The sequence below is a fragment of the Nannobrachium achirus genome, assembly GCF_963921795.1.
Source record: "Nannobrachium achirus genome assembly, chromosome: 10".
NCBI lineage: Eukaryota > Metazoa > Chordata > Actinopteri > Myctophiformes > Myctophidae > Nannobrachium > Nannobrachium achirus.
Window position 1 is genome coordinate 58,946,386 of NC_137819.1, and position 15,890 is coordinate 58,962,275.

Here is a 15,890-nt window from a genome sequence, read left to right on the forward strand (position 1 = left end):
CTAAAGTCATGTAATCAACATGGATCTGTCCCATTTCCCATATTCCCTCCTGATTGGCTACGATTGCCTTCTAAAGTTGTGTATGCGACGTGACGGTCCCTTATCTCCCGATTAGGGAGTCTTATTGATGTATGTCTTGTGAATGCGTTCATGCATTTGCACATAATACAGAAACACACACACTCTCACACACACACGCACAGACACACACGCACACGCACACGCACACACACACACACACACACACGTCTCACCTTGGTGGGGAAGTACCTCTCTGTCTTGAACTGCTTGAGGAAGGAGGACAGGAAGAAGGTGGTGAAGAAGAGGATGATGGACCAGAAGAGAACATCAGGGATGTATGGGCCGTGGTGACCGCAGGCCGAACCCACAAACTCCCCATGGAGATGCTTACACGCCTGCAAATGACAAGGGAACAGCACAGACCGCTCACTGAACGGCTAGGAGGAGGAACTGTGATAGAAGTAACGTCGGTAGTGGTAGGAACGTGTTTGCTTTAACTGAATGAGTGTATTACTTTATACTTTGCGTGGTTATATTTTGCACACACTCAAGAGTTACAAATGGATACACTTAGGATTTTACTCAGAGTTTTGAGACTCCGGTAGTGTTTAATACCAGGATTCCCGGGAAAACTAACGTAATGTCCCTCCCGAAACAGGAATTCCCAGGAAGCCTGGGAAAAGGCCAGAAAATTCCCGGGATTTAAAATGAGCTATTTCCCAGAAAATCTTAAACACTAGTGTCCGGCAAGTCTCTCGAGTCTCTGTTGGCTCAAACAATTTGAGCCAATTTGAATGCTTCTGGCCTAAAAAGTCTGTGTAACGGAAGCTCTAGATATGCAAAGAGAGTAACGTTTAAAGCCCCTCCTCCACCAACTTTGCAGTCTAGACAAAGCATGTATAGCTACAGTAGCTGCTTAGCAAACATGGAAACATTTTAATACATTTTAAAGATACAGATGACAGCTTTGATTCGCGGCTTACAGACTATGGGTGCGTTCGGAAATGCGCACTCAACGCACTGGTGTGCCATGTTGTCGTTCGTTTATTCGGTGCACTTGGTGCGTTGTCGTTCGGAAATCCAGTGCGCAGCGCACCAACCCTACTCAGAAGATGGGGTTTGACGGTGTGGTGCGTCAGTGTGGTGTTTTGATTGGTTGGTTTTCATGGCCGTGTCTCGAGCGCTTCTCAGCTGTGAACAATGGAGGAAATGACCGCAAAATGCAGCATTTGCAGCTTAATTGGTCGTTTGGGCTTGATAGTTTCACACGCATCAACGTGTAAACTAACAGCAGGTATGCCAATGTTAGGAATTACATCTCCTTTCAATATCAACGTTACGTTAGCAACTCCTGCTTTTCAGAAAGTTTACCTTCAGAGTTCAGAGTGAAAAAGCGCAAAGCTGCCTCTTAACTAGTTCACAGCCAAATCGCCTTCCATCGCCATTTTGAGGAAGCCCAGTCAGCCAGATCGCCAAACGTCGCCTTGGGGATCATTTTCTGATTTTTTTGGTATTTTTTTGACATTTTTTGAGCTATAAATGACCATTCTAGGTTCATATAAGCTTAAGCTATAAAAAAGCGCTGGAAATGACATCATCGATGACGTAACCCGGAAGTCGTTCGGCCATAACAAAGCATGGGCCTTTCCATAGCATTGAAAGCTGACGTTTTTCTTATCAAACTTTACCATATGTAGACGGATTTTCATTCGGAAAAAAATGGCAGGCTGACAGAGTGGTCACTCAGGATCAAAAACGAGTGTATATGGAGTGTGCACGACGTGCACTCGCTCCAGGATGGCTCCCGTTCGGCGGACCGGGAGCCATAATGGCTGCTCCATAGGAAGCCATTATGGTCCACAATGCTGTGGAGGCTGAGCCCAGACTGCAAGACCTTATCGTTGGGCACACTCTAGTGGATAGTACGTGTACTACATTCTGTAATTATATTATCCCTGCTGGGATCGGCTACTGATAACTTGGAAATTAATAATATTCCTGGCAGTATAGGTGTAAAATTGCTACTCAAAAGGAACTGGTTTCTAGGGTTAGGACCCGCCGCAGTGGTGTCCGGTAAGAACTTAACCGAGATGCCTTGAATCGTATGAGAGGCTCTGAAGTCTTGCTGGGAGAACTAGCTGAGTATCTTGAGATGGTTGGAGGTGATGATAAGCTATAAGCTTAGGTGATCCTGGCGATAAGGTCTGAGTCGAAGAATGCTTCTGGCTTCTCCGGTGTCAAAGGCTCCTATTTATAGGGCTTGTTTGTTTATGAAGGTGACAGCAGCATGATGTCATCCTGATGAGGTCACTAACTAGACATCTCCATATATGGGCCGCTCCTTTGTGTACGATGTGATATCACCCTGATGAAGTCAGCAGCTAGATATCTCCATATATGGAGATATCGAATGTGAGGTGAGGTGAGATACGTCAGTCATTTCCATATATGGAGATTCAACTTCAAGGCGCAATCATGTCAACTGTTAACTGCCGGTATGACGTGAGAGCAATTGAGAGCCTTCGCAACAGCCGCCCCAGATTTCCCGTGGAAATCGATAAAATATTAAGAAGGCTCGAACTGGTCCTCTTGGTGCTCCTTTACTAGTCTCGTCTCTGCTGTATATGTTGTGGTGGTCTGCCGCGGCCTGTCCGATCTTCGATCGATGAATGATGGGTGATGGCCCCAGATAGAGCTGACTCATACTCCGGTGCATGTTAGGATGGTGCTGGTGCTCCTTGGGTTGATACAAGGGACGGTTTGCCTGGTGGTTGTCTTCTTGATGATAAGTGGTCCTCTGCCTATCAGGCTCTGATCTTACTGGGGATTGGGACCGCCCCCTGGATCTCGATGACTGATCATCTCTGGGAAAGTCGGTAGGATAGTGATGCCCTGATGGGTTTGGATGAGCTGAGGTCACAGTCTCATGACGCCGCCCCGTTGATAGGTAGTAGTCCTGATGGCCCTGTATGCTCTGACCTCCAGGGCCCTTGGGCTCCAGGAATAAGTGACGGAACTGATGTCCCGCATCTTCGGTACCTGGGTGCCTGGATTGTGGATACCCCTGACCTCCAGAGTCCTCGGGCTCCGGAGGCAAACGATGAACCTTAAGTCCCACATCTTCGGGACCTGGGTGTCTGGGTTGCAGACACCCCTGACCTCCAGAGCCCTCGGGCTCCGGAGGCAAACGATGAACCTTAAGTCCCACATCTTCGGGACCTGGGTGTCTGGGTTGCAGACACCCCTGACCTCCAGAGCCCTCGAGCTCTGGTCGGCAAACGATGAACCTTAAGTCCCACATCTTCGGGACCTGGGTGTCTGTGGAGCAGACACCCCGCCTCCAGAGCCCTCGAGCTCTGGTCGGCAAACGATGAACCTTAAGTCCCACATCTTCGGGACCTGGGTGTCTGTGGAGCAGACACCCCGCCTCCAGAGCCCTCGAGCTCTGGTTGGCAAACGATGAACCTTAAGTCCCACATCTTTGGGACCTGGGTGTCTGTGGAGCAGACACCCCTGACCTCCAGAGCCCGCGGGCTCCGGAGGCAAAATACGAACCTGAGAATGGAGATTCATCTGACGAATCGTCTCCACATACTCACCTACCTGATGTTGTAGATCACTGATGATCCGGTCTTTGTCTTGCTTCTGACCATCCTTATCTGGGCAGATTTGTTGCTCGGCCCCTTTTAGGCCCTTTTACCAAGCCAAGGGAAGTATCACACGAACTTCCTCCTACCAAAGCCGGTCCCGGCATGACTCACGCCACCTCTCCGATTTTGGCATCTTGTTACTGCGGTAGGCCCCATTCCCGGGTTTCGGCACCATGTAAAATTGCTACTCAAAAGGAACTGGTTTCTAGGGTTAGGACCCGCCGCAGTGGTGTCCGGTAAGAACTTAACCGAGATGCCTTGAATCGTATGAGAGGCTCTGAAGTCTTGCTGGGAGAACTAGCTGAGTATCTTGAGATGGTTGGAGGTGATGATAAGCTATAAGCTTAGGTGATCCTGGCGATAAGGTCTGAGTCGAAGAATGCTTCTGGCTTCTCCGGTGTCAAAGGCTCCTATTTATAGGGCTTGTTTGTTTATGAAGGTGACAGCAGCATGATGTCATCCCGATGAGGTCACTAACTAGACATCTCTATATATGGGCTGCTCCTTTGTGTACGATGTGATATCAGCGTGATGGGTGACATCAGCATGATGTCATCCTGATGAGGTCACTAACTAGACATCTCCATATATGGGCCGCTCCTTTGTGTACGATGTGATATCACCCTGATGAAGTCAGCAGCTAGATATCTCCATATATGGAGATATCGAATGTGAGGTGAGGTGAGATACGTCAGTCATTTCCATATATGGAGATTCAACTTCAAGGCGCAATCATGTCAACTGTTAACTGCCGGTATGACGTGAGAGCAATTGAGAGCCTTCGCAACAATAGGCGCACAAGCATATTGTAAATGGCTGGGAGAGAGTTAACTGGTCGTTCGTAAATAAGCCACACTGAACGCACTCTCCAACGTCATGCCCACTGCACTCACTACATTGAGCACACACCCGGTGCGGGTTTCCGAACGCACCCTATGTAGCATTCAGAGATTGTTGTAATAGTTGTCTGGCTTGAAAGACTACTCACCGACACACTGAGGCTGTCCCAGGGTATGGAGCCTGGAGTGTAGCCTGAATGGTTCCAGCTCTGGATTAACTTGTCTGAAACGTTGGCTGGCGGAGAACACTGACACCTGAGGTCCACGGGGCACAGGAAAAAGTTAGTATACACCACCAACTGAATGATTCACTCTTGTCAAAGAACACTTTTGCCGTACATAGCTATACTTCGCCGATCACATCACATATCGACTATTCGTGTTATAACTTATGACATGCCCAGAGTAGGGATGCTAGGATTCATGAAGTTCAATTAATTTCAATTTCTGACTAATATTTGACAATTTGACCAATATTTGTAATTTTAGTCGTATTAAAAAGTCCTCAAATTGTCACTTGCACTTGTGCAGATAGATACCCTCTATTCTATACACTTAAACTTTATGCTGGTTTGTTTACTGTTGAGAGAGAAAGCAATGTTGCACGTTACCGGTAAGTTAATCATCTGGGGACCCCTCAACATAATTGGGGGACCCCCGTGGGACCCGCAGGTTGAGAACCACTGCTCCAAGACAGTGGTTCTCAACCTGTGGGTCGGGACCCCCAGAGGGGTCCCCAAATTATTTTGGGGCGGTCCCCAGATGTTTAGCTAAATGTTAACATTGTTTTCCCACTCAGTAAACAGACCAACATACAGTACAGGGTACCCTGTATACACTTGTACTGTATGTTATCTGCACATTTCTAAAGTGACAAATTAAGGACTTTAGATACCTTTTTAGTACCTCTGGTCAAACATTGGTCAAAATTGTCAAATATTAGAAGCAGAAATTGTGAAAATAGCAGATCTACATGCTCACAACGCCTCGCGGGACGTACGAGTAGAGGGTGAGGTTGTCCAGGGTGTTGTGCGTGTTGACGGGGTAGTGTTCGCCCAGGTGGAACAGCTTCTCCAGAGCCTCGTAGATGAAGATGATGCAGATGAGGGCGGCGAAGGCCTCCTCGGTGAAGCGTGTGATGTAGCACACCAGGGAGCTGGCGTCCGTGGCCACCAGGACCAGACACATGAAGGCCGTCCACAGTCCAATGCTGGTCCGCAGGGACAGGTAGGACAGCTCGTAGTCACTGGAGAGGGTGGGAAGAAATTGAGTCATTAACTAGTTGCGTGCCAAGGCCACAAGAGGGCGCCAAAGTGCCAGACATTACCCCACAGACCACTGCTGTTACATACGGGACACACGCAGCAGTCAGTTTTCATTTCATGTTGACTAGTGGAATGAAAGTGACCCGCATGAAGAGCGCTACAAGATGGCTATAGGCTCACACTAATTTTAGAAGCCCGATTTGGGGCTATTTAGCCGCAAAAAAAACTTTTTCGCTTCCATAGGAACACAGTTAGTTCAGAGAAAATGACCTCTAAAGATGTGAGAATGTATTGGATTCGGCGGTGCGATTCGGCGGCGTTACCCTCTCATGGGCTGTGTAAACAGAGCACGGTCTGGCGGCCTGGATGAAAATTTAGACGGAGACTTCGGCGAGGCCTCAGATTAATTAATTCATTTTAATAAAAAAGCCGGACTAGTTCGGGATCGGCACCCTGGAATATGTCGCGCCACCGACAGCATAGATGGAGTAAAAATTGTGTGGCTCTAAACTTTGCATCTGGCCATTTTCAATGGAATAAATCGTCGGACCACGTAGAATGGCTCGTTGGAAAGCATAGGACGAGCCAGGACCACCCACGTCTCTACAAGCAGCTCAGGGTAAGTAAAATAGCAAAAAAAATATTGTATTGTATTGAAAAAAAGCCGAACTTGTTCGGGATCGGCACAAGAAGGGTTAAAATAAGAGCAGTAGGCCCGGACTGCTGGCCAAGTGGTCCGGGAACTTAGGGCCCTATTTTCGTCACCCCTAAAATTCTTTGCCTTTTTATACTATTTTGAAAAAACAAAAGTTCGAATAGCTGATCTGCAAGCACACAACGTGTTGATATAGATCGGCTAACGGAAGTATTTAAAAATGTTTTTGTAAATGGTAATGAAACGCAAAGAAGTTCAGGGGTTTAGCTTGGCGAAAATCGAGCCCTCAGGCTCTAATGTAGCCTGACAGGGTTCGAGTCCCGTTACCGACGATCTTTGCCGCATGTCTTTCGCCACTTCTCTCCCCGTTTCCTGTCCACCTCTACTATATACTATAAAGGATAAAGGCAGAAAAGCCCCCCAAAAATATCTAAAAATAAATAAATACAATTATAGTAATCATGATTTCACTTTTTTTCCTCAAAACATACATCAAATCATTCATGTGATGGTAGTTTGGAAGAGCATGACAGCTAACAGCACTTTTAAAAGAATGAACTGGCCAAGACACGCACGCACACACACAGCCATATGACAGACTACTGAAATTGCTCACCTAGGTAAAGTAACATTTACAAGATTAATACAATAATAAAATAAACGAGGCAATTAAAAATAGGGGCTACATTGACCGATCACCAATCAAGCCTTTTACCAATGCTAGGACATTTTAATCTTGTTTTATGCTCTTGGCCTTTTTGGCAATCCTTTATCTTATCTTGCTATCTGGATGGCAATTTAGTTTTTATCTGTTGTGTTTTAATTGTCTGTTCTGTGTTTTTATGACTGCTGTAATTGCCATGGCGGCTGAATTCTCCTCATGGGATCAATAAATGTTATATCCTATCCTAACCCTTAAGCTTTAGCTCGCTGGGCGGTGTCTCACGTGGCTCAAGTCCGCTAGAGACGGCGTGCCTACGTCGTCTCTACAGAAAACAAGCGCTCCTTTACAAGGCATCTCCTACAGATACAATAATAGCACACAGTCTACAGTTAGTGTAGATTATAAAATATGCAGATAATCTATTGTAGATAGTTGTTAATAATATAAATGTTTCTACTATTTTGTTGCACTAAGACAGATTACTGAATTCCTAAATTCAGCTTCAGCACTACTGTCGTTGCAGACGTCAGCCACCAGGGGGCCACACAGTGACGGCAGAGAGCACTCACACGCAGAACTTGAAGAGGATCTTCTCAAAGACCAGGACCGGCCCCGTGCTCCCCAGGATGGTGAGAGGCTGACCTGCGAACAGCGAGTACGCCACTCCTGTCAGGGACGCTCCGAACAGAGACTCTATGGCGCTCTGCAGACCAGGGAGAGAGGGGGAGAGAGAGGGGGAGAGAGAGAGAGAGAGAGAGAGAGAGAGAACAGAGTGAGAGAGGGAGGAGGTGGAGGAGGAGGACCCAAAGGGCTGTCACGATTATGACATTTTACATGACGATTAATTGTCACTCAAATAATTGCGATTAGCAATTTAATTGTGTTTTCGTCATTGACAATTACATTTCTGTTTGGCTTTTAGGCTTTGAAGTTGCACATGGCAGATATGACACATACGGTAGCTTAAATATACAAAGAAATTACTGCCATATTTGACAACTTTATACTTAAAAAAGAACATTGATAGTGGAAATAGCCGATCTACAAGCTCACAACGCGTTGCATCGCGACGCGTTGTGAGCTTGTAGATCTGCCATTTCCACTATTTTTCACTTTTTTTTTTAAATATATGAAAGTTTTTCAACATGGAAACGATTAAGACGATTATGAAAAATAATCGCGATTATGTAATAATTGTGACAGCCCTATAAGGACCCAAACAAAGGAGAGACCAGAGATCAGGAGAGACTGAGGGAGAAAGGAGAAAAGGCGTGGAAGAATGCACATTCATATATCTGGATATCACAAGGTGTTTCCTCTATTTGAGGTATAGGACATTTTCTGCCCTGTCGGCTGGCTCATCAGTGAGTTTACTCAGACGCATCACACACCCCGACGCCCCGACGCTGGCTGTACAAACAGTCCCCGGCCTAATAAAGACATCTCGGGTACAGTGTGTGTTCATGTGTGTGTGTGTGTGTGTGTGTGTGTGTGTGTGTGTGTGTGTGTGTGTGTGTGTGTGTGTGTGTGTGTGTGTGTGTGTGAGAGAGTGTGAGAGAGAGAGAGAAAATGCCTTTGCGTCAGTGTGCAAAGATAGTTTATTGAGTATCAGTATTATTGTGTCTGCAAATGGTTTTGTGTTAAAGCTATACTATGTAACTTTTTTAATAAAACAAATCTTAAAATTGTCCTAACTATTAAATCGCTAAAGTTTTAGAACACCCACTCCGTTAATTTCAGCCCCAAAAGCCTTTTCTTTATATGTTTTCTACTGAGCAGTGACAGGGGCTGCATTTCGCGGCAAAATTACGTCATCTGCATCATTCCGTATACGTGTCTCCCAGATCATACACTACCGGCCAATCACAGCGCGTCTTGCTGTCTTCTCAGGAAGTAGCTTGCCTCAACATAACAACAGCATTTACTCTGGTGAAGGAGTCATACTGAAGGTGTGTGTACTTTTGTGTGTGAGAGTGTGTGTGTGTGTGTGTGTGTGTGTGTGTGTGTGTGTGTGTGTGTGTGTGTGTGTGTGTGTGTGTGTGTGTGTGTGTGTGTGTGTGTGTGTGTGTGTGTGTGTGTGTGTGTGTGTAATCAATAAAGGCAGTGAGGATCAGAGCACACAGAAGTACCTGTAGAGGTGCGTAGGCACGTGCATGCGTGTCTGAAGAGATGCTGGGCCTGGTGTAAATATCATCAGCACTTCTTAGAGTGGTTCGGCGACTACAGAATGTGTGGTGAATCCCTGTTCCATGGCTGTATAGCATGCATACGGTGCTGGAACAGCGAATTTATCACAGGTCGCCACTGTTGGAACAGATGCGCTTTGACATAATTGGATTTTTCCATTTCTGGCAACAGAGTGAGACACAGTAGACAAAGTGTGTGCCATGTCTCTCCATTAAGTAATTGCCATCTGGTTGTGTTTGCAGTCCCTCAGAGGGGGGATTACAGAGGGTTGGTACGTCCGAACCTCCTTAGCTTTCTTCCAAGCAGTCCAAGGTACGTTACTGGCAGATTGAGTTTATGACAAATCACACACAATGTTTGCATTGATTGCATTGATGTTCGGCTAGTTAGACATGCTTGGATGTGTAAAAACTGCTGGGCAGAAACGGACTTCGGCATGGCATTGCGTTTGTTTGCTCTGCAATTATGTCGTATTGTTTTTAATGACCTGCCGAACAATGATGCAGCTTTAACCACTTACAGTAAACCCTACTGTATATCGTCGTTGTCGGGTGAAAACCTTGTATGTCAAAAAACGTTCGTTTTGCATTGATTTAAACTAGTGAAAACGGCCGATCTACAAGCACACAACGCCTCCCTGCGAGGCGTTGTGTACTTGTAGATCTGCTGTTTTCACTACTTTTGTGTGACAGCCTTGTACGATGAAGCAGGGCTTTACTTTGCGAAAGAATATACAAATTTGAAACTTGGAGATACAAGGTTTCCACCCGACTAGCCTATCTACATTCTCACAATGCGTTGCAACATGTTGTGAGCTTGTGTGAGCTATTTTCCACCAGAATAGGGATGCTATAGGGTTCATGTGTTCAAGAAGGTGTTTGCCATTTTGTATTTGGGCCTCTTTTTCAAACACTTTCCCACTCATTTTAGGAGCTTACGTTTGCAGGAAGATGATTCACATGTTGACTCACCAGATTTAATAGCTCCTATAACGCAAGGTGCTGAAATGTAGTCCAATAGACTTCAGCAGAGGAAGAATAAAACCAATTCACTTAAATTAAAGTGTTTATTTGTGAGACCCTCTGCTTCTAGCCGACAAAGCCTCCATGTTTCTCCTTCAGGATTCAGTCTTGGGTGGTTAAAGCAATGTTGATATTGCTGCGTCTGAGATTCTAATCTCTAAGTTTCATATGTGTACAGAGGATGTAAAAATAGCTCTTTTTAAAACATATTGTACTCCATTATATACAGCCCACTTGTGGTGCCAATATAGCAGTGCAAAAATTAAGAAACTTCAGGTGGCATATAATGATGCTTTTAGAATATTTCCTAAACTCCCAAGATGGACAAGTGCTAGTGAAATGTTTGTGACTAGTAACATACCAACCTTTCATACGGTACTGAGGAATTTCATGTTTAAATTTATGTGTAGACTCATTGATTCAAAAAATGAATGAATTATGGCCTTGACGGATATCACACAGAGTGATAATAAGATATACATCCTGCTTCTGGAAACACTGGAGGCAATGTTTATGTGTTTTGAAAAAATGAATGTAAACAGTCTGGAACTGTAGATATCTGTATTGTATGTCTGTTTTTTTGTATATATGTTTTTTTATAGACCATGTGTCTGAAATATAGTTTATCATCATCATCTACTAAGAGCAACAGTAAACATTGCAGAGAGGGCATTGGCGAATGACGGCAAGGTAATCACACATTTTAAGAGACGTCTTTTGTTAGGTAGCGCTGCCTTTTACTGTAGCTTAGTTGAGCTAATTAATGCATAATTAACCACTTTCAGAGCCTCCCCATTTAGGGCATGTAATTGTACAGGCAAGAAAAAAATACCAAAATGTCATACATTTTCACACATTCAGAGATGGTAGTTTTTCATAATGCATGTATTTTCACAAGGGGCGCACGTCGATATTTCGATGTCCCGTTGTTTCGAGGTCCCAGTAGTCTGAGGCCAACGCTAACCTGCCGACGCTGGTGAACGCTAACCTATCGACACAGGTGAATACTAACCTGTGTGAACGCTAACCCAAAGCCTAAACACTAACCCTAAACCTAGACCTTAGCCTAACCTGACTACTGGGCCATCGAAATATGGAGATTTTGCCTTTCCAGGGTTCCCACACATTTTTACCAATTAATTTCCAAACCTTTTCTAAAACTTTTCCAGAACATTGAACCCAATTTCCAGGACTATATAACAATAATTCAGCTCAATAACGAGTCGCTTACTCTTATGCGCAATGTCAAAAGACAGGCAGTGTATGCCAGTGGTTCTCAACCTTTTCAGGCCGTGACCCCCGAAATAATCATATTTGAACTTGGGACCCCCCCACCCTGACGAGCACTAAGAGTTGAGGAATTTTGTATAACACGGTTTTATTGTGAAAATAGACGATCTACATGCTCACAAAGCCTCGCAACGCGAGGCGTCGTGAGCATGTAGATCTGCTATTTTCACAATTTCTGCCTCTAATATTTGACAATTTGGTCAATGTTTAATTTGTCATTTCAGAGGTATTAACAAAATCAATAACCAAAGACAATGCATAGCTATTTTTTCCAGGACCTTCCAGGACCCTTGATCAATTCCAAAGTACTGGAAAAAATATTTTTCTAATTTCAAAATATTTCCAGGAATTTCATGCATGCTCACATGCACACGCACACGCACACACACACACACATGCACACGCACACAGCTATGTCCTGACTCACAATGTTCCCCTTGGTGGCCTCCCCCAGCAGGCCTCCGAAGGTGATGACAGGTGACATGCAGGCGCAGTAGAGGAACAGGATGGACGCCAGACACTGCAGGTTGAAGGAGTCTCTGACGTCACTCCAATAGAACGGGAGCTTCCTCTTCACGTCCTGGAACAAGCCTCCGAATATCCTGAAGACACCAAACATCATTAGCGTGGTTGATATAGAGCAGTGGTTCTCAACCTGTGAGTCGGGACCCCCAGGGGGGTCCTCAAATGATTTTGGGGGGACCCCTTGATGATTAACTTAATTTGCTAAATTGTTTTCTCACTCAACAGTAAACAAACCAACACTATACTCTATACACTTTAGAAATGTGCAGATACCCTCTATACTATAGAGGGTATCTGCACATTTCTAAAGTGACAATTTAAGGCCTTTTTAATACCTCTAAAATGACATATTGGTCAAATTGTCAAATATTAGAGGCAGAAATTGAGAAAAATAGCAGATCTACATGCTCACAACACCTCGCAACATAGAACGGTGTTATACAAAACTGTTAGTGCGGTTCCCCTGACGGAGTGATGTCAGAGCGGCAAACCCATAGGCCGTGAAAAAGCGTAAAACGGAAAGCCGTCCGGACGGACGGAGACATGATGTGCCGTTTCTCATACTAAACTGCGACCTTCGATGGAGTTCAATGGACTTTTTCTGTCCCTTTTCTGATTGGACAATAGATTTTGTCCAATCCGTCAGGATTGGTCAAGCTTCACATGACATCACACTATATAGGCCAGGGGTTTTCAAAGTGGGTGACGGGGCACCCTGGGGTGCCACGACAGCAGTCCAGGGGTGCCGCGAGATCATTTGATAATATTTGGAATTTATTTGGACACTTGAAAAAATATTTAGTATCATTTTAAACTTGAAGTACAAACATATTTTCAGTCAGTTCTAACCAAAATGGCTATTATCTCAACGTTTTCCTCGTTGTGTGCTTGTAGATCTGCTGTTTTCACTAGTTTAGTACATTTTATAGATGATAAATACAAAACGAACAGTTTTGGACGTACAAGGTTTCCACCCGACAACGACGATATGCTAAATATAAGGTGCTGTGTGTAAAAATTATAATGTAGGGGTGCCTCGGATTAAAAGAAATATTTATGGGGTGCCCTGAGACAAAAAAGTTTGGGAACCCCTGATATAGGCAACCACAGACTTGCAATTTCCCAGAATTGCTCCTTTCTAGTCGCACTCAATCTCACAACTGAAAGCTACGTTGGACCAAAAACACTGTCTTGCAGACTATGTTTTCACTCCTTGTGCCTGTAAGAGTCAGTGACAAATAAGCCCCTCTTGATTCTTGATCATGCATTTGTCTGACGAGCAGCACGGCCGATTATGTTGAGGGATCCCAAGTGACATGGAGCAAATTGCCCCGCCAAAGTCAAACGGTCATGTTTTCTCCTGTTGGCATAGTGACTCCACTGGCATCTAATTGGCAGCTGAGTCGTGATGTGCTACAGCTAGACCTGAGGCTGATTCTAAAAAGGCCTTCTATATAGCTACATCCTAATACTGCCACCTAATACTGCCATCTTATAATGAGCATTAGTACAGACCAATTATATGATGATAAGGTTGAATATGTGTGAGTGGCTGCAGGATGAGTACTCTGTGAGTCTCACTGTGTTTACAGTATATACCCGCATGGGCCTGACTGCACACTGTAGACAAGGTACTCAACCCCAATACAGGAGTCAAAGTATAGAGCAGGGGTCTTCAATGTTTTCAGGCCAAGTTGAGAGAGAGATGAAGCAGGGACCCCCACAACCTGTTCATAGATTCCATATAGATTCATTGTTTGACAGCACAATCATCAGTGTATTTTGGATTCATGTCAATTTGTGTTTTCAGATATTTAACCACTTGAACCGTCAATACTTAATAAACTTGACCTTTCACCCTGTACTTAGTCAGCTCCCCCCCCCCCCCCCCTACACCAAACCTCTTTGCCAAAAATAGCCGATCTACAAGCTCACAACGCCTCGCAGCGCGAGGCGTTGTGAAGTCAAATATTATTCACTTGCCTTTAAAAAAGTATCCAAAGGTCCAAATTACAAAGTACTTTTTCTTTCTAATATCAATGCATTGCTCGAAACATTTTGACCAAAATAGTAAAAATAGGCGATGTACATGTTTTTGATGTGAGCTTGTAGACCTGCTAATTTAACTTTTTTGGAAACTTTACGGAAGATCCTTGGGGGAAAATGTCAAAATTCTAATAGAGCAACCGATGCATGGAGTGACGATTAGTTCATAATGTACCATTTCCCTCCCCAGAAAATGTAGTTTGGTCAAAGAGTCAAAACTACAATATTTGTCTTTGAAAGGTAGTGGGGTGAAAGTCACAAGTATGTATCCCAAAACAAAAATAAAAATCACACCCAATGTGAAGTGAGCGGTGGTCGTGCTTGCGTAACGTCTTCAATTGGTAATTGGTGATGTAATACAGGCTACACACACACACATTGCTATGGCAAAATGCTGAGGAAAAAGACTAGGATATAGGTCTAGGATGTAATTGGTGATGTAATATGGCTACACACACACATATATTGCTATGGCAAAACGCTGAGGAAAACACATTGCTATGGCAAAACGCTGAGTAAAGGTGGCTACAGATAGGTCTAGGATGTAATTGGTGATGTAATATGGCTACACACACACATATTGCTATGGCAAAACGCTGAGGAAAAGTGGCTACAGAGTGACACACGCACAGCGACTCTATGGAGCGGTTTACCACCGCTCAAAAATACGCAAGTAAAGTAGAGATACTCAAAAGATACATTTAAGTGCGGTACTCAACTACTCAAGTAAGTACTGGACTTCATTACTGTACACCACTGGCACTGAGGCACAGTACAGAGAGCTTAATTCACACCCTGCATGCAGCATTGCCCCATCTCACCCAAAGGAGTGCGTTTCTATTTTTTTCTCTCTCTCTAAATCCACTTCTCGCCTCATGATGTCTTCTTCCCTATAGCGAACAGTGGTGTCGCACCACATTCTGGGCCCTGGGTACAAGGATTCACTCACATTTTGTGCTTTAACTGTTGAAAAATAGCAGATATACAAGCTCACAGCGTACAAGCTTGTAGATCTGCTATTTTTGAAAAATCTTTCAAATCCTATGTTTCTATGTCAGTGCTGCTCAAACTCTTTCATGTGAAGGACCCCCAAAATGATATGCATTTGGCCACGGACCCTCATCTCAAAATATTTAGTTGCAGGGACGCCCCAGAAGCAAAATTTGAGTTACAAATGTTTGCTTAAAAAAATACATATATTCAAAGATTTGCACACATTTTGAAGACCTTTCAAAAATAGCAGATCTACAAGCTTGCAGCGCGGCACCGAGTCGAGTGCCGCGCTGTGAGCTTGTATATCTGCTATTTTTCAATAAGCCTTATTCACGGCCCGCCCACTCAGCATCCCCCGGGTGCTGAAGTCACGTTTTGAAGGGGAAAATCCTACAATTTCCGAATAGTACAGTATAAAATACGGCTAGCATGATCAAGAACACAAGATAGTAAAAGGCACAAAGCATTATAATTTACTTTTACCGTTCTAAATAATGATTTGTTGGCTTTAAGTCCAGCTATTTCTGTTATAGTTTCCCCTTCTAAATTGATGTCAGCACTCGGGGGATGCTGAGAAATTTGCTGAGTGGGCGGGCCGTGAATAAGGCTTATAACTAAAGTATAAAATAGTTATGGCCCCTCCACCCTTGGGCCCTGGTAACTCAGTCCCACTTCTCTCCCCCCCCCCCCCCCCCCCCTTGTGACGCCCCTGATAGCGAGGCTCTAACTTTCA

General features: G+C 44.5%; 1 protein-coding gene across 1 annotated transcript in view; it reads right to left on the minus strand.

The window, feature by feature from the left end:
* Positions 1–15,890, minus strand: part of LOC308293195 (sodium bicarbonate cotransporter 3-like) — a 115,512-nt gene that overhangs the window by 12,487 nt on the left and 87,135 nt on the right. The window contains exons 12-16 of the mRNA XM_080735632.1: positions 12,021–12,195; positions 7,664–7,797; positions 5,511–5,756; positions 4,660–4,765; positions 255–416 (exon numbers count right to left, since the gene is read on the minus strand). Of these exons, the coding sequence (XP_080591758.1) occupies positions 255–416; positions 4,660–4,765; positions 5,511–5,756; positions 7,664–7,797; positions 12,021–12,195 (823 nt within the window). The remainder of the gene's footprint in view (positions 1–254; positions 417–4,659; positions 4,766–5,510; positions 5,757–7,663; positions 7,798–12,020; positions 12,196–15,890) is intronic.